The sequence below is a fragment of the Athene noctua genome, chromosome 2 (genome assembly GCF_965140245.1).
Source record: "Athene noctua chromosome 2, bAthNoc1.hap1.1, whole genome shotgun sequence".
In the NCBI taxonomy this organism is placed as follows: Eukaryota; Metazoa; Chordata; class Aves; order Strigiformes; family Strigidae; genus Athene; species Athene noctua.
In genome coordinates, this window is record NC_134038.1 from 139,869,102 (window position 1) to 139,888,283 (window position 19,182).

General features: G+C 39.6%; 1 protein-coding gene across 5 annotated transcripts in view; it reads right to left on the bottom strand.

Moving 5' to 3' along the window:
* Positions 1-449: 449 nt before the first annotated feature.
* Positions 450-19,182, bottom strand: part of SKAP2 (src kinase associated phosphoprotein 2) — a 137,694-nt gene continuing 118,961 nt past the window's right edge. For 4 of the 5 annotated variants that reach the window (XM_074900446.1, XM_074900445.1, XM_074900448.1 and 1 more), the window contains 2 exons: positions 17,291-17,392; positions 15,455-16,894 (listed from right to left, as the gene is read on the bottom strand). In XM_074900446.1, the coding sequence (XP_074756547.1) occupies positions 17,300-17,392 (93 nt within the window). In that variant the 3' untranslated portion in view covers positions 15,455-16,894; positions 17,291-17,299. Of the gene's footprint in view, positions 539-15,454; positions 16,895-17,290; positions 17,393-19,182 lie in introns of those variants that run through there. The other variant, XM_074900447.1, reaches the window with a different exon arrangement.

Genomic DNA, 19,182 nt, shown 5'->3' on the forward strand with positions numbered 1-19,182 from the left:
GAAACCTAATTATCGTCAATCACATCAAGGTAAGTCAAGGCGGTGACAAGCACTTTGCAGGTGAGCGTAGGTGGGCACGTGCCTATGGGGATGCCTTTGTGCACGCAAGCACATACTCACAGCTCTTCCGATGCCCACAAGGTGAGATTTAAAGGTGAGTTATGGGCAGTGTCACTCATTTACAATAACTAACACCAGTCTGCCAGAAACAGCAACCTGCAAATGATGTACGGGGGGCTGGGGGCTGGCAGTCTGCCACCTTCCCACAGACCTTGCAGCCATGAACCACGCCGGATTGTTGAGGTCATCACAACACTTACTTGGGTTCCAGCCATCCGGTATTAAAAAATAACAGTTGACCAATCCGAAACATTGCTCAGGCCCAAGGACAACATAAGAAACCCTATTCTGGTATTTCTCCTCCTTTCCCAAAGCGCCAGTCCTTATATTCCATCCTCAAAGGTCATGAATTGAGGTGGGGGGTTGTTCCACAAACCTCCTGCTGCTGCAGGTGTTCACATCAGTGCCACTTCTGGAGCTATAAAGAGAATTTTGAAATGTTCACCGGAAGCCAGAGCAAATGTTTTGTGAAATTAATATCTCCACCTATCGGCAAAATATTAACATGTACAAGTGCTAAGTTTCATTCGAGGGCCTAAGGATGAAAGCCCAGCATCATTCAAACACACTTCAGTGGAAGATGCGTAAGGTTGTCAACTGGCGTTGATATCAGGAAAGCACTGGCAATGGTGCAGCTCTTCTGAATGCCAAGCTGAGGCTCACAGGTCTGACAGGCTTTAAACCACCTTTCTGTGGAGGATGAACACCTCCCCAAATCAGCTCCTCCTGGTACACACCAGGAGATCCTCAATACCCAGTATAACCAGAATACCATCTGCAGACTTAGAAACATTAAAAAATGGACTGATAACACAGAATGCCCACTGTTTGTTGTATGGAGTCTGCCAGTAATGATACTAAAGAGAAAAAAATAAAAAAGAAAAAAAGCTTTATTCTGAGTCAGTGACAGGTTTTTTTTCCAAAAGTGCCTATTTGCCTTTGAAACTCTGCCTGCAAGAGGCAGATCAAAAATTCAGGCTGGCTGTCCAAGGTGCCAGCCAGTCTGACCATCAAAACACTGGACTGTCTGTGCCACCAGCGAGTCACCCAGGTGTTCTCCAGTTCAGCGATGGCCCCTCCAGCAGCCACTGCACTGGTCACATGCAGTCCTGCCAGCACATGCTGCCTCTCCCATCGGTCAAGAATGATTTCCAGTAAGCAGGACATACACAAAAAGTTCTAATGTCACCCTGGGTTTGGTCGTCAGTCACCAATAAAACCTCTCAGCAAGTGCTGAGCTGTTGCTTAGTGCTACTGGAGGGAGGGGTCCAGGATTTAGGAAATCCTGGTACAAAAGTACAGCCAACAGTACAGTACTTAAAACCTGCGTGCCTTACAATTGAGATAGGAATATGATCGTATCACTTAAGAATATCACTTATTTCATAAGAGTTCAGGTCAACAAAATAAGTTACTCTCTTTGTATTGGTCCTAAACCCGCTTTAGCTCCTTTTCTATATGGGAAGTTATTTGCTGTGTAAATGTCCACTGAATTTACATGATGATAAGATCTACCACACAACCACCACACAGAGCATTCTTTAGTACTTTGCTTCACAGTATACAATGATTCCCATCTCTTGCAAGTGCTGTAAAGTGACTGCTGTTGACCATTGTCTTGCTTTAATGTCTCCTAAACAATAATAAAGTGTAACAGTTAAAAAAAAAAAAATTCATTCTGCTCCAAGTCATATATTTCTCAAGGACTAATATATGATGAAAAAATAAATTTCCCTTCTGGCAACTTAATTTGTAGATAACTGTGGTTGTTTGAAGATAGGATTTTTACATTAAACTTGGAGTCTGCATGACTGTTTAACATCATTAAGGGAATATTATATTGACTGCAAGTAACTGGTTTCCATGTGGTTATATCAATCTATTTCTGTAAGACTGTACACTAGTTGTTCCCCTAGAGTACTCCTTGTAATGCTGAGAAAGTGTCAGAAATAATGACTGTCTACCTATATCTGCAATAAAACGTAGAGCATGGATATTATAGTTGTAAGTATCAAAGATTTATTTCATGACTGCAGGTAATGATGAATCTTTTAGCACAACTAATGTCTAGAGGAAACCTCTCTTCTTCTCTGAGCTGTCACATGGAGACTATTTATAGGGCCCTTAGTGCTGTGGGGCTTTAGCATAAAGAGGCAATGTGTCTGAGGTGCCACTGGATGGAAATGTTAGCAAGGGCTCCCTCTCATTGAAGATCTTTTAGTAGATGGCATTAGATTCCCTCTTTGTGTGTTTACGTCCCCCCAAAGACAGGGGACAGATGTTTAACATCAGACCATTAATCCCTTAGCCCAGGTTCCTGTGACAGCGCAAACCCAACAGAATGAGCCCTTTGCCTTTGCTCAGTGTAAATGCCGCAATTTACTGCTGATTTACAGAGTAGGGTCAGGCCATTAGAAACTTGGCAATCTTCTGTACAGCTGGAAAACAATATGCATGATAAGCTAAAATTCAATACCTTCTTGCACTAATTAAATGGGTTCCCACCAGGACAAAAACACAAATTACAAACAAGGCTTTTCTGCATCCCTATGCATTTTTCCCTGCAGATGTGACCATGCCTTTATTTGGGTCCCTTTCTCCTGACCATGCTCAAAGATTTAGCTCACATTTGCAGGACGAGGAGCTGTGCTCTGATCAGCACTGCTTCCATTGTCTATTCTTCCCATTCCCCGTTCACTTAGTCTCAGTTTTAAACTGTCTGGTTTATTCCTCATCGTTGGTCAGGGCAGGCAGGTGGATGACAAAACTAGCAAGGAACACTACAAAAATCCTAGCCTAATTTCATTATACAGATGGGCTTTTAGACAGCAGATGCATCCCTTAAACAAGAAGCTCACAAACATTGTCATTCTAGAAAACAAAACAACAGCAATACAACAGCATCCTTCATTTCAAGTCCAGGATAATTAACCTTATTGCAGGACAGTGCCATGAATCTCTGTCATGAACTGTCATCTGGTGACATTGTGAGCATAAGTAAATATTTAAGCAAACATGTTCCAAAGCATAAAAGTAATAAAGTGACAGATCTTGTGAAGTTGGGGGGGGGGGGGGGGGGGGGGGGGGGCTGAAATAATTGGGATTCATGCATCTGAAATATACACTCCATCATTCATCAAGCCAAATAATATTTATATACTTATAAGCCCCCGAATAAAAAAATCTAAACAGAGCATGTGTGTTCAGGTGGGACTCTGGAGCTCTCCCAACAACATTTTGCTGAATAGTGAATAATATTCAGCTCAAGTATGGTTTGCTTCCAGACTTCACTGAGAAGCAACAGCAAGATTCTGAACAGCTGGAGGTTTAAGTAAAAAACAAAAATAGCTACAGGCTTTAACTCAGATCCAAATGGTATGAATAATAACAATAAAAAAATACCTGGTAACTATAAATCTCATCAACCAATGTAAAAGAACATTCTAAATCTATTAATATTTCCAGAGACATTATCTCTCTGCCACCCCACTGCTTTGTGACTTGTTGTATCAGCGATATTATTTGCCTTAAAGCACGAGCTAAGTGTTTTTCTTCCCCTGTGAGGAGAATCGTCCACAACCTTCACAAGCTACAGCCCACTGCTCCCCTGCAGGAGGACTGGAGCATCATTAACAACGGAAGACACTTCAGGCACAAGTTGAGGCTCCAGCGTCTCCAAACCTTTCTGTCTCCCATCAAAATTCATATCCTGTCACTATTCTAGGAGCAGAAAGGCTTCTCATTACAGCATCATTCCCCTCTTGCAAGAAACACTGATTGCTGCACTGGTGGCTTTGGAAGGCAAAGATGTAATTTAGCAAAATAATGTACCATGCTGATTAATTTAATGTAGCCCATGACTAATTATGGTAATTCATTACATCTACAATTAGGCTAAGTAATTTATTGCACTGCAGTCTCATAAAGCAGAGGATTTATATCGAGTTTTGAATGTCACCCAAAGGACATTTCTGTACCTTGTCTTTACTGAGGCAGAATAAGGCTGCCAGCTGAGATGAGCCCAAAAAAAAAGAGGGGCGGGAAGCCCCCCACGCACCCTTCCTCTGCCGCTTTTGATGTGTGTATTGCGGGCAGCATGCAGGCGCAAGGAGGGCTGTTCTGGCTACAGCCTCCTCCTCCAACTGCACCTTTGTGCAGATTATTTGGCATTGCCTTCCCATTTCTTTTAAACCACATCGCAATTTTATTCACTGTGAACCCTGGACACCTGATACACCAAATGGAAAACCTGCTGGGCTGTCCCTGAATATGATTTGGAGATGACCAAGGAAAAAAAAAAAAAAAAAAAAAAAAAGGAGGAAAAAAACCCCACGTTTATTGTCTGTGGGTTTCTCTGCTGCTTTTGCAGAGTGCATTGCAGCCTATCTCAACAAAGGCTTTTGCTCGCCTTGGAGAGATGAAAGGGGGACATCTCCCTTCACTTCGGAAAACCGCGACGCGCACACGGCATTATTGTGAAATACAACCTCGCTTGTACCCTGCAGCAGGGTTTGCTCCAGCAATGGTGTACTTCGGAGACCAATTTGTTTAGCTGATCACTGTCTCTTTGACGTGGCTGCAAATGTTACCTTTCTTTTTCAATCAAAAACACAGCAGGGTGTGCCATCTGTTTGGCACAGCCTTCACTCTCTTCCCCGATGCCTTTTTGTGCAGATCATTTTACATGGCAATTTGCACGAATCTTTTATACCTTGATTTTGGTAAACATTTCTGCTTTCTTTTTTTAAATAACATGTCACTCTGCTGAGTATCTTCAGTGTTTAAAGAAGAGGATAAAAAAGCAGTGTGAACACAGGCAGCAAAACAGAATAAAAAGTATTTTAAAAAAATATTTTCGGAGCAAATGGCTGCCTGTCATTACATTGATTATTTAAAATAGACATGTTTACCAAGACTGGCTAACACATTTTACACTGCTGTGTTCCACATCATTTTCCTCCTTATATTTTACCTGGCAGGCACAGCTAATCAGAAGATAAATTTAACCATTTGAAAGACCTTTTTAAAGCAGGTTAACAAAAAAATAGCCACCGTATTAAATTGTCATTATATAACAAAAGCTAGCAGTAAAGCGGTTAACTATTTTTTCCCCAGCTCAGATGCTGCTTGGAGCAATGAAACCCCCTAAAGTAGGAACAGATGATCAGCACCACAAGCTGAAGCCACGGGGATGCTCATGGAGTTGTGAATGCTTCGCGGCATACAAATGAATTATCCTCATTCTTCTCCTGCCGGAGCATATAGGCCAGACCTCATTAGGATTCAATATCGCTCTGCTTTTCTAATGTTAATGTTCCAGTTATATAAGAAATGTGAAAAGGGGCTACGTATGGGGGGGCAGGGGGGAGCTGATGCCACATTTACGGTCAACACGATGCCATAATTCAGAAAGCAGAACTTCATATTTTTGAGGAAATTACCCTGGTTTCCTATCTTCTCTCTCAGTCCTAATGCAGCATTATGTCCCTTCCTCCATGTAATAAGTGGGTTTTAATCGTGTGCCTATCCCACAGTTACATCAACTGCAATAACAGGTTTTATAGCCTTTTTTTGAGGGGGGAAAAAAAAATGCTGTGACTAAACATCAGATTGTGAAAGCTCCGAGTTCATTTTGCTGTGAAAAGAAACATCGCACTTTACGTTAATAAACAACTGTAGGAGTTTTCACCATCCAGGAATAACTCAGACATTAGGCTGCATTCTTTTGTCTGGAGAGCAGCAAGCAGAGTAATGAAAACAAAACCCACCGAGACATAAAAATAGAATTTATACCTTTTTATCAAGCAAAGAGAAAGTTGGTTAACGTTTGAAAAGGGAGCAGTAATGTATATTTATTGACAATTTTATTGTAATAATTAGATGTTTACACAGTCTGGACATTGTGGCTAAATCACTTCCAGCGTGTTTATTTGTAAAGGGCTGTTTTCAGGGCAGTGCAGTAGGCTCATTAAGAAGACAGACTACATTAAGATTCAAAGAAATTACTACTTCCCAGGCTTTGCTTCACTAGTTTGGATCTAAAATTTTTTTAAAAAATTTTAACATTTAAAAAAGAAAGAAAAATTAAAAGCGGTATCATCCAAATACTCAACAGCCTAGAAATGATGAAGCAAAATATTTTCTCCTGTAAAGGAAATTACATCTTTTCTGATTCAAAATAATCTGGTATTGTACTTTTGAAACAATATACAATATTGTGGATGTCATCTCCAAGTGCCTCTTTGCGGCTCTTAATATATATCGCTTCAACACTTATATTTATTTTTTGCACTTCAGCTAAATGACTGATATTTAAGATGTATCTTCCTCTTCTTTTTTTTTTTTTTTTTTTTTTTTTTCAGGCAGTGCTGTTAGTTCACCTTTAGGAAGTCTTTAAACCAGCATTTGGTTTACACATTTATTTGATATGTAGGTGCTTTTTTCCCATCAGCTAAAGAAGGATCACTTTTTATTACAAGTCCTCAGAAATGTCCATTATTAATCAAGAAACTATTGCATATATTTATTTTTTTAGAAAAATAAACAAGTGAAACTTTTATACTTAGTCTGAATAAATAAAATTCTCTACAGAGCCCTATCTGGGTTTTTTTTCACTAATCAGTCTCAAGCCATTTGTTTCATCTGAAGTGAATTTCACTTATGGTAAGAAAGGCTAGGCACCAGTTAAAGATTTTTCTGGTTTTACAAAGGTAAGAGAAAGGAAGGTAGCTGAAACAGAGCTCTCAGTAATGCAGCCTTGATGAGAAAGTCCTTCTACAACAAGTTCTGCACAGAAGAACACAGCACTGCATTTAGTGCAATATTCATTTTAAAATTTAAAAACTCTTTAAAAATTAAGGCAGTAAATAGGCTATAACACTGCTCCTGTCCAAGTATGTTTCCATTACAATTAAGTAATCAATATGCAGTATTTATTGCTGAAAGATTATGCATAAAGAGGAGCACACAAAAAGAACCGTGTGCTTAAACGTTCCTGACTTTCCTTTAGCTGCCGTTTAGATAGAAGAAATGTTATTTTTCCCCAGAAGCAGACTTGTTAGATGCCATCTAGTACGTTCTGTATAAATGCTGTCTACTCCCCACCCTCACAAATAAAAACAAAGACAAGAAAAAATGGATAAAGAGATGTCAGTTTGCAAAGAAAATACTGGGTTATATTTCCTGAAAGCTGCACAAGTCAACTTACAAACTTGAAATATTAGAGATTTAGTTTTACAAGTCAATCACAGCTATATATTTGGCCTTGTAATTACTGTCAGTTTTGACAGGGAAGGCAATAATTTTTTTTCCTGACATGTGAGTTTCAATAAAATCAGGTAGCCACATCACAGAACACTTTCTTACACAGAGAATTAAAAGGACTTCTCACAGAGATAAAGAATACTGCCAGGATTAAATATATGTCATACATTTAGTTAAAGAGTATGGGGAAAAAAAAAAAAAAAAGAGGACTATCCTTACAAGTGGACCTGATCCAAAGCCTATTATAAGGATGAGAACGTTTCTATTTACTTGAGTGGGCTCTGGAAAAATCCCTTTCTGTTCTCAGAAGAGGGAAAACAACAGCTAAAACTGAAGATTATTTTTATCTTTTTCTCTAAGGCATTTAGACACCAAAGTGGTAACTAAAATTTAACTACCTGAGGTGAATAGATGGCTACAATTTGAAATGGTAGCTATTTTGCTTAAAAATGCATAAGTGAAATGCTTTCCATGGCAATTAGAATCAACGTACTGTTGCCCATACTCAAAATAGGTTTAATATCTGGTACAACCAAACATGCTTTAAGGCAAAGCAAAGGTATATGAGACTTGAAAGAAGCCTTTAACTTTTTTAAAAGGTACTAACTGTGGGCCAAATTATTTACCGAGGTAATGAACTAACATGCCTGTGGGCAGGAAATAGTGAACTCACTTCCTGCTTGGAGCCTGTGAAGTTGAAAGGGGATGAGGAACACGTGAACCCGCAGAGCAGCAGCATTATTAGTACACCAGGCAAGGAAAAACTAAGACTGGACTTGTATTTATTCTGCCATTTCAGAGCAGTGTCAGCTCATGCTGACTTACAGAATTGCAGAAAACTGGCCTGGAACAGATCTTAGGAGGGTCATTTAGCACATGCCCCAACCCCAAGGCAGGAATCACCATGGTTCAGTCATTCCTAGCAGGTGAGTTCATTCCCTGCAGGTTCTCCAAATTCTCCAGAAATGAAAATCACAGAAGCTCCCCAGGCAAGCAACCCCAAGCCTTCGCTGCCCTCACCACTGGAAAGCTTCACCTTCTGCCTAATCTGCATCTACCTGGGAGCAATGTAAGCCTGTTATTTCTTGGTGTCATCTGATGATTAACATCATCCCATTTAGCAAGCTAGGGATGTAAGCCTTACTGTGAACAAAAGGTCACTCAGGCATTCCTAATGTGAGATGGAGCAAACGATAAAAATGACCAATTCAGAGTTTCTTCTAAAGCTATGCCCTGTGTCACCCACCCTTCATTCAGAAGGGGTGGAATTATGCCCCGGGCAGACCGGAGCGGACACTGCGCAGGCTCCTGGCTAGCCATATTTCCTGCTACTTTCAGAACATGCAACTCCATTAAGTCCTCAGGATTGGACTTAATTATGAGAGTAATAAATTTGGCCTAGAGAAAATAGAAGGGAAGAGAAAATACTGGGAGACATGGGGACTGTCAGTGGCCCATATACAGATGTTATAATTCTACGTCAGTATACCCATATAACAAGATAAATCCTCATTATTATACACTTGCTCTTTGGCTGAAAGGATAGAGGCACAGCCAGAGCATTCATCTCCCATTGACAGCTGTCTATAATAAAGGTTGCTGAAGACAGTAATAATAGCTGCCCCTATACAATTGAGATTTGGTAGGGAAAGGGAGAGCCAATGAAACAGACGGGGTCAAACACAACTCTTCACTACACTGGCACAGAGTTGGCGTACCTGCGATATTTTTGGAAGAGTCAGTCACCGTTAATCCTGGCATAATCAATCAGACCTCAGCCCAGAGTCTACAGACCATCAGTGTGTGAACTGGGAATTTGAAATGAGTAGCACGTAAAATACTTCCATCTGGTTACAAGAACTATCTTACACTGAGGAAATAGATCTTCTCTGGGCAGCTGGAGATCAGAATCACCAAAGCCATTCAGTTTGTGTTCATATTTGTTAAATGCTGGGCACAGACTGATTTTGAACATCAAGAAATGCTTCACAGATAAACTGGCGTCCTATATCCAGGTGGCTAACCCATGGTTAGGGGCATTCTTTAAATCACAAAAATTAACTTTCCACAACACTAACAACCTGATTTTAAATCCTGTATTTCACATGTGTAAGAAGTTTTAGGAGCACTTCCAAGGAAGCCAAGGGAACCAGGTGACTGAATGCTTATTATTGTCAATAAGGAGTTAATATTTTGCCTTCAAATTAAGAATTACCTACATAATGTTCATTGAGGTTAAGGGGGAATCACATGGCTAAATTCCCTAGTTTCAGACTGTACATGCAGAACTGACTCTGTTTTCAAGAAGCAGACAGTGGAAAAGACAGAAGACGTTTGTGTCACTGACAACTGCCTACATTTCAATTTTTTTCTGTAATACCAGCAGAAATGACAACACTTAGGATGAGCAGAACATTCAAGAGCCCACAGACATAGGAAGGGCAGACACTAATAAGTATTATGATGAATGTAGTCTGAATAGCTACTGTAATTTCAGTTAATACATTTAGCAAACAGTATGTCTACTGTTACTGTTAACTAGACAAAATTATTGAAATAATTGTCTGAATTATCACAATTAATTCATAATCAAACACTGTTTACCAAATGAAATAAATACGCTCTCAGTAGCTGGACAGTAGTCTGTTCAATGATCCCCTATGAGCCATTGTCCCTATGAGCCACTCTGATCAGTTTTAGACTGAATTACTATAGCACGTATCCCCCATGTTGCAAATGTTATGACATCTAAGCAAGGGTATTTTCTATGAAGGTCTCCTTAACAGGGGCAACATCAACCAGAATGTGCAAGATAGAATTCCACTGAAATACATTATCTTGACCATTTAATGAAATGGGCATGATTAAATCCCTTTGTGGTTCATGTATGCTCTTGGAGCTCATCAGCTTGTCTGAGGACACATCAGTGGGAACATATCACATCATGGCTTCATAGAACATTCTGTCAGATCAGGCTAGAATTCAAAACCCTGAAACTCACCTGATGGACAAACACCTGCATAAACTGCTAGCTCATTGAATTTGCTGGACATGTTCTGTAGCAACACTGCAGCTGAAGGGTCCGATTTTGAACATAGATCAGTAAGGATCAGTAAGGATCAGTTTTCAGTGAAGGGCCAGCCATGAGATCTTTGTTCTCCACTGCTTGCCTGACACAGGCCAAGACTGGTACAGATTCAGGTTCACACTCTCAAGCGGGCATTTCCTTAGTCTGCACCTGATACATCATTTTGACCCAATTCTGTAAAAATCTGATGTTTTGGGAAGGTGCTTCATAGTACATGTTCCTCTGTTCACAACTTTGTATAAGTAAATGGATGCAGGAGTACAGTGAAGCCAGAGTATTTACAGAAGTGCAAGTCATAAACATGGCTTGGTGAGAGAGATTATTTCGGATGATACCTCTGCATTTTAAAGTTTCATTCACCTTCTCAAAATTTACAAAGCCCATGAGAGAAGAGGCTTGTTTCCTGAACACTGCCTTCAAAGCAGTGCTGGATACATTAGAGGGAAGGCAATTCTGGTCACAAGTCGATAATGACCTTGGGTGACCTTGGGTGGCTATCATAAAACAGTAAGTAGCTGAATAGGTAATCTCAGTCTAGAAGTGGTTAAGTAACCACAGCATCTATAACGTGACAGTCTCACAAGCAGAAAAGAATAAATGGGTAGGAAGCTGGTTAGTTATAGACATTCCAAAACAGTTCTTGTAGATGGCAACATGGATTGTCTGGTTTTTGTTGAGTAATGGAAATCTAGATGCATAGATTACCCCTCCACCCCTTTTGTTATAGTCTAATACCTTAAAACTAAGTCCAAAATTAGCTTGAAAACAGGGGGAAAAGATGTTGCAAAAAATGAGTCTGAAGTGTTTTATTGGTACAGGCAAACAAAAATTAGTGCCACAAAAGACACATAGATTTTGGTAAGAGTCACCGGACATAATGCACTAAACATACTATCAAGATAGGAAAAGAGAGAATTTACTAAAATAGAGCCTTTAAACAACTGGAAATAGATATTATTTTTTTTTTTTTTTTAAAGCTAGACATACAATTTTTCTATAGTAAAGTTAGCATGGCTATTATGAGCATGCAGACATAAAAACCTTTTAGAAAGGAGAAACCAGCATCAAAACATGATTGCAAGTGACTATATAATAAAGCCCAGTCCTTCCCACACATATATGTGCATTCATGCCTGGCTGCTTTTAATTTAAATATAAGGAAAGAATGGCAGTCCTCACAGAAGAGAGCAGCAGAAAAGGAAGAAGGTCCCTCTGCTTCCCTGATGCCACATGACTGTTTACAGATTTCATCTTTTCCCTTCCAAACTGAAAATAAGTCTCAGAGGCTGAAGACCGCCAGTGAATAAACTGAGTTGCCCACGCCTGTCAGACTGTCTGCGCTCTGCTCTTCTCATGCTGACCCTATTAGATTTGACTATTAAAAAGCAGCATTGGGCCATGTCAGCTCTTGGGTGGGAGACTGCCAAGGCACACTTCCATGCTGCTGGCGTTTGAAAGATTGATAATGATCCTGTGTAATACTTTTTTTCTTTTAACCCAGGCAGTTCTGCATGGGGGTCTGTTCTGTGGCGCTCATAACGCTGTCTTGTAGAATGAGGTGTAAAACTCAAATCCTGATTGCCTGTGGCCGTTGAAAATCCCACGGCACTATTTACAAATATGCAAGCAATTACAGCAGACTGGAAGTGGCCAAACTGGTAATTCTATTCTGCCAACATAAATCCTCCCACTGTAACTGAATGTGAATTTTTTTTTTTCATCTCACAGCATAAACTTTAAAGTCTTGTTGTAAAATGCTCATTAGCCATCAAATATCTTTATGGAGTAGCACTTGCTTTACAATACAGGGTGAAAGGAAGTTTGTTCTACAGGTTGTGAGACGTTGAGGCTACTTTAGGATAAAAGCTCCAACACATCAGTTTGCTACAGCAGAAAATGAACAGATTGGTTTACAGTGGCATTTGATACTATATGTCTCTTCCTCTACCAGCAGCTCTTCTTCTCAGACCAACTGCACTGTTGTACTTTATTCTCCCACACATTGATACAAGATGACACCTAGGAATTTTAAGTTTTTGCTGTTAATTAAAAGACTTGTTCCTCCCAAAAGACTGGGAAGAAGCCAACATTTCCCGTCTTAAATTTGACTCATATTGGCATAGCTTTCAGGTGCAGAGGTTTTTCTTGTACTTTGCTTTGAACTCAGCTCCCTGTGAATTTCTCTATGTGGCAGTTTGGACTAAGGCAAATTCCAGGCAGCAGAAACAGAATTGTCTAGATCCCATCACAAAATAATCCCTAAACAAATGCATAAAGGGCTATGATATTACAATTCATGGCTTATCACTGCCTGATCTGCTTTACAATTTAAAGGGAAAAAATATAGACATATTCCCTGGCACAACACAGTTGGATAAAAAAAGTGGCATCCCTTTGACCTGCGCATCCTGGTACCATATCGGTACCTTTTACTTCTTCTTGTATCAAGGAGAGACCAACCAAGTCACAATTTGATCCCAGAAGCATGGAATACTGTGCTTATATACACCCAGCTTGAATCCATGATTTCAAGTCCATAGTTTGAAGTTGGTTGGTGCTGGTCTCTCACAGTAAGACATGGGATGCTTGTCAGAAAATGAATTCTAAAACAGAGATGCAGATTTGGCAGAGCACTCTTCACTGAGCTCAGTGTCAGTTTTTTCTAAATAAAGATGGAATTAACACTTGTCTGAGAAATGTCAGCTTCAGAGAAACCCTGATAAGTGAAGGTCTTACAGTTTATCAGTACATTGTGCTATATAAAGCGGAAAGTTGTTTATAAGGTTTCCATGCATATGCTTATTCCCACAGCTACATACTAATAAATTTTTCATCAAATTGAGAGAGATGACGGAAACATCAAATGGCTCATGCAGCTGAAGAGCACGCCATTGTCTTCTTCTTGGGTACTTTAATTCCATGTTTTAATATTTTACAGCTTTCGTACAGATCCCAGTGAACTTTATCAAGCCAGGAGTCTGATCTACAGCCACAACTTCATATTGTTTTAACTGAGACAGAAAAATGGATTTCTATCTTTTGGCTACTGAGAAGCCAGTGCCTTTCTTTTGTTTAGTTCAGCTTACAGAAATAATTGCATCTCTTTCAAGAAGAGGACAAAGAGTATTCAGCAAAAAGCACTTTGAAATTGCAGTGCTTGTTTCTGAGTTACTGTTCTGAGAGCCTGATCCAGAAGCAACCAAATTCAGTAACTTCTCAGTTTCAGCAATCTTTGGATCAGGTTTCTAAAGGGTTATTCTTTACACTCCTCCTAATGCTGTGTCATACTCAGACTGCAAGGCCAAAAAGAAGAAAGCCCTTGCATTTAGCTTTGAATACAGAATGGAATCTTAATTAGCATTCACATTCAGCTTAATTCCAGTCAGAAAAAAGTTTTTACCATTAACAGAGGAGCAAAAGGTAAGCTGATGCACATCGCTTCACTAAATCTTACCCATAGATCTCTCTGATGGAAGAACCAGTGCATACGCTACCATCAGTACATGTAATTAGTGGCAGTATACACAAAGAGGTATATCCTAACTAGGTGCTAGAAAAAAATGTGAACTAGATGTCTGTATACAGAAGTACATGGAAAAATTATGGAGAGTGGCATGACTATATCCGGGTGCCTCTGCTATAAAAACCATTTGTATTACCCTTACTTCTCTGAATAAATTCAAATGACAGCCCCATTTCATTTCTTCATTCAGTCTGGAGGCCAGATGGCATTAGAATCATTTACTTCACCTTGTTGTGCTTAATTACTACAATCAACACACTATTTTCCAAATTAATCATAACAAAGTAATTTCATTAGTAACACAGCAGGCTGTTGAATTATTAGCATCATAACAGTTTGCAAACAATTAAACTTTATTTGAACCTTAAAAATTTGCAGAGTAGAACATTATTGTAAGATCTAATGGCAGTATAGTACAAACCCAGAACAGAGCAAATAATCAAGTAAAACGCTGTACGAAATATGACTTACAATCGCCTTTTAAAAAATTAGCTGTCTTACTGTTAACAGAAAGGCAAGTGCAACCTAAGTAAACAAAGAAAATAAAGCAATTAGCATTTTCTACCACCGAGTTTGGTTTACGTTGTATTAACAGAGATGTTCTTAGCCAAAAAAAGGTTATGGTATTGGCGCAGATTGATAGTAAACAATTCACCCGGGGTCCGTGGCTGGTTTACTCCAAGACACTTCAAGTGGGTTCCAGGACACCTTTCACGTTTCGAATTTTAAGGCAGTTTGTTTACTCCCCCCGATATGGACTAAGGGGCGGAGGGGGGGGGGGGGGAAGCCCTAAAGGAGAACTACAGACAAAAGGCACTTTTATTTCTCTGGCTGCCACCACCCAGGAGAGCAGCCGCCCGGCAGGCCGCTCCTCATCGGTTGGGTAAGGACTCCCTCTCCTGGACAGACGGCAGAAGCGGCGCGGGGGCGCACGGGAGGGGGAAGGGGACGGGCTCGGCCTGCTCCCGTGCTATGAAAATTTGCTGCCACCTACCGCCGCGGGCGCGCAGCGCAGGGTTACGCAGGGCTGCGCAGCCGCCGACCGCCGCGGCAGCGCAGGGCAGCGCAGGGCAGCGCAGGGCAGCGCAGGGCAGCGCAGGGCAGCGCGCCGCCTGAGCCCGCCCATCCTTCCCCCGGTCCGGGCCCGGCAGCGCCGGCTCCACCGCGCAGCCGCTCCCGGCTCCCCCGCGCCGTCCCCGCACTGCTCCCGTCCTAAATCAAGTTTCGCGCTTCATCTCAGCGAGAAGGAAGGGGGGGGGGGGAATTTATTCCCCCAAAAGTGGGTGGTGGCAGAATTCGGAATTCCATAATTAATAAAAAGACATTTCGGTGGGCAGATTTATGACGCTGCCATGTTAACAAGAGAGAGGGAGCTTTCTAGCCGTGATATTAACGCTTCACATTCTGTACACAATCCACAAGTACGCTTGATAAATTAAAGTAGTAAAAGATCTGAAGACTATAATCTATCATTTTAATGCTTCACTGATAACATACAGAATCCACTTCAATGACTATCTCTTTTTTAAAAAAATTACAACAAAACTCTGTACCCTGTTTCACTCCTGTTAGAATACAGTGCACCATCGAGTACCATACATTAGCTTATATAAAGCCCAACATCTTAGTTTACCAAAAGGATCTAACTCCGAGTTCAGACTAACATTACCTTTTACACTCTCAGTGCTTCCAGGGCCCGCCTGAAGCATAAACAGCACAAGCAACTACAAGGGGACCTGCACAGGCTCAGCAATTCACAGACTGCCTTGACCTGTCACTTTGGCAGATTAAGGGTCTCACAAATCAAGTGTGTGGGAGGATTCAAAAAAGTTGATCTTGCATGCTAATGGTAAAGCACATCTCGAAAACAAGAGGATTTAAAGTATTAACTCTGACTTGCCCAACCCCTTGTCCACAAGGGATAGTATTTTAGTGTACTTTATGTTTCAACTGATGCTTTTAGCCACAAAGTTCTGGATTTGACACCAAGACTCTGGGCATCTGTTACTAATCCTTGTAGAGCTGAAGATGCCTGTTGCCCAACTTGTATCAGAAGTTCCACATATCAACAAGGTATCCAGATTTGACTCTGTGAAAGTGTCTGTAAGGTACAGACAAAATATTTCACACTACCACGGACAAAGATCATCCTTACCTGCCATTTAGGCTCATGCTCGCTTAGCAAAAATTGTGGGGCTTATATATTATCTTTTTACAAATTTTCACATAATTAATATCTCCAAGTCACAATAGTATCAGGGCAGTATTACCACACAGCTGATTTATTATATCAGCACAATAATCAGTAGTAACAAAATATTAATTAACAATGCAATATTAAATATATGAGAAAAATAAATCATTGGCTAAAACATAATACAAAAACTTTTGGAAGCAGAATACCCTGAAGACTTGCAATATTACACATAAATTTTCCTTGATTTTCCTAGGAAACTGCACAATATGTACAGTGAGCATTAAAAGGTTAATGCATGTGTGAACTGATTAATAGTTTTCTACTTTCGAAGTTCAGCTTAATTTTTCTAAATTTGAGGAACAGGAAAACATAGCCAAATTCCCTGAAAGAACACAAACCTATAGCTATACAAAGTGCTGCTAATATGCTTAAGAGCAACAGGCACTATTTGGCTGCTTGTGCCCCATATGTTAATTATCATCTATTTCATTTCCTTGCATTACAATTCTATAAGAAGTGGCTAAGAAGAACATTTCCGCAGAATTATGATCAATTACAGTTTTAATGTTTAATATACACAAGGCAACGACCTGACTACATTCACTGAAACCACAAAATGTGTACGGCAGAATCTTCTTCTTTCAGAGGCTGGGTCTGTAAACTGCAGCTGCACACCACTCTTGATTTCAAGTGCAGATTTCTCCTGATTAGGGAGAGGGAAGTTGAAAGTTCATCATTAACCAAAAAACCTCAAACATGCATATCAAACCCAGTCCAAATATCTATCCCCTTCCACAGTTCATGCACAGATAGATACATACCTATTACTAAAGTAACAAAACTAACTAGAAAGCACACCGTTTAAAAAAAAAAATCTGGAAAAGGCATGTAGTTATAAAATACATCATCTTTTGTACACTGTGGTTTAATATTTCATACAGATCCCAGAAAAAGTGCTTTAATTGAAGCTTCAATGTATTTTGCCATAATCTTTATGTTAACAGGACTCCTACAAAGGTTCCAGGAAAGAAATACTTATGAAACAGAGAACAAGGGAACATATAAGCCATTACAGAAGATTGGATTAAAATGTACTTACCCAGGCCTCTCAAATATCATACATCTCCATTATGTAGGCTTTAGGCACCAAGCCAATGGTTCCCTTCATTTCTCCTACCCACCAGCCAAATCTATTGTACTCCTAATTGAAAACAATATGCAATATTAACCTTTAGTCTGATATAAATGCAATAGAGTTTTGTATGCAACTCCTTATGGATGCTTTTTCTTACATACAGTTATAATGATTTCAACAGAAAATTAAAACATTATATCTTTTTGTTAGAGGCATTCACATGCAGAGTTAGGCAAAGTTATATTTTAAAAAGGCCAGGCATACTCAGGAAAATTTCTTAATTATGGCCACGCTTCTCTGTAACACCTACTAAAAATAGCAGCCCTCTCCATCCTCTATTCATCACAAATATAAAAACCTTATCTTTGGAACTAAAATCTAATAGCATAATGTTGACATAGAAGAATCAACTGGGATTCTTTCAGTATCACAAGGCTAAACTAGAAGAAACTTACAATCAACTTGTTTTAAAAACTACTTGGCTCAGGTGAAGGGAAGGGAATGCTATATATCTAATCATAATCTCTTTCTATGGACAAAGTCTACTATTGCTTTAGGCTTGCAGAAAATTCTACAGCAGATTTCATATGTCTGACAGATGACTAATGTACTTTTGTTTGAAATTTGTTTAGGCTTAGTGAGATAAATATGAAACAAAATGAATTATAATAGTTTAAAGAAATAATATCTTCCAAAAGCAATACCAAGTAAGAGTATTGTGGGATCCAAATTTAATTTTTTTCCTATGAGGTAAATATTTTAAGATCAATCCTAACAGCGGTTCAATAAATTGTAACAGCTGAAATTGCACACACACATATATTGAGTTACAAATGAAGCATTATTAAAACAGAGACCCCATTCAAAATTGAATGATTAGTAAGATAGAAATTACTTTGGAACAAACATGGAAAATACAAAATACACAGATATCTCTGATAAGCAACATCTGCTTCCTGCTATGCTGCTCTTCTGATGAGAAAAGCAAAAGGCTGTAGGATTTTGAATTAATGGTCCTACTGAGATCAAGCTATTATTTTGACTGTAGATAAAGTTTTTTGGTTATAAATAGTCAAGTGGAGCTTAAGGGTTAATGGAGTTTCATTAGATCCTGAGCTATAATGATTTGCTGCTGGCATATTTGGTCTGGTCCAGAGTTCTCTAGGGTCCTATGAGGTGCTTAGTGTACTCAGCTCTCCCTGTGCTTAACTACGATGAAGCCCTGTTGATGGCCCACTTTCATGTGGGCCCAGGCTTTTGAGTTTTTTTTTTAAACACACTTGCATGTGTTTAAACACACTTGCATGAAGGCACACACACACACTTTCTTATTTTCTTATTGAGGAAGGCTGAACACCAATCTTAAATTAAACATTTTCTTCCTTCACAGTGAATTGGTGATTTAAAAGATTCTATCCTAGAATCCATAAAATACTGCAGTAAGTGTGATTTAAAGAAAATCCACATAAAGAGCAGCAGGAGAAGCTTCATTTATGATGTGAATGCAGAAATAAAAAAGCTGCAAAAATAATTCAGGGATGAGTCTGGTCTGAAAGTCTAGAGGTATCTGAACCTAATCTTCAGTGCAACTGCTCTTCACAGAAGTTAAGAACTGCTCATAACCTTTCCCATGGGGGTACATATTACACCCCAAATTCCTACCAGTTAAATAATACCCTAACACTGAGGTTTATAATGTTCCAGATCAGCCTGTTTAAAAATCTGTGGTTTATCACACAATACACTGGATTTCTAGACTGAAGAGGGAAATTGCTGAAAGGAGCAGTACTCACGTATACTACTGGAATCTCAGCAATAAATCTCTCCAAGAGAAAGCAACAAAAGATTTTAAACTG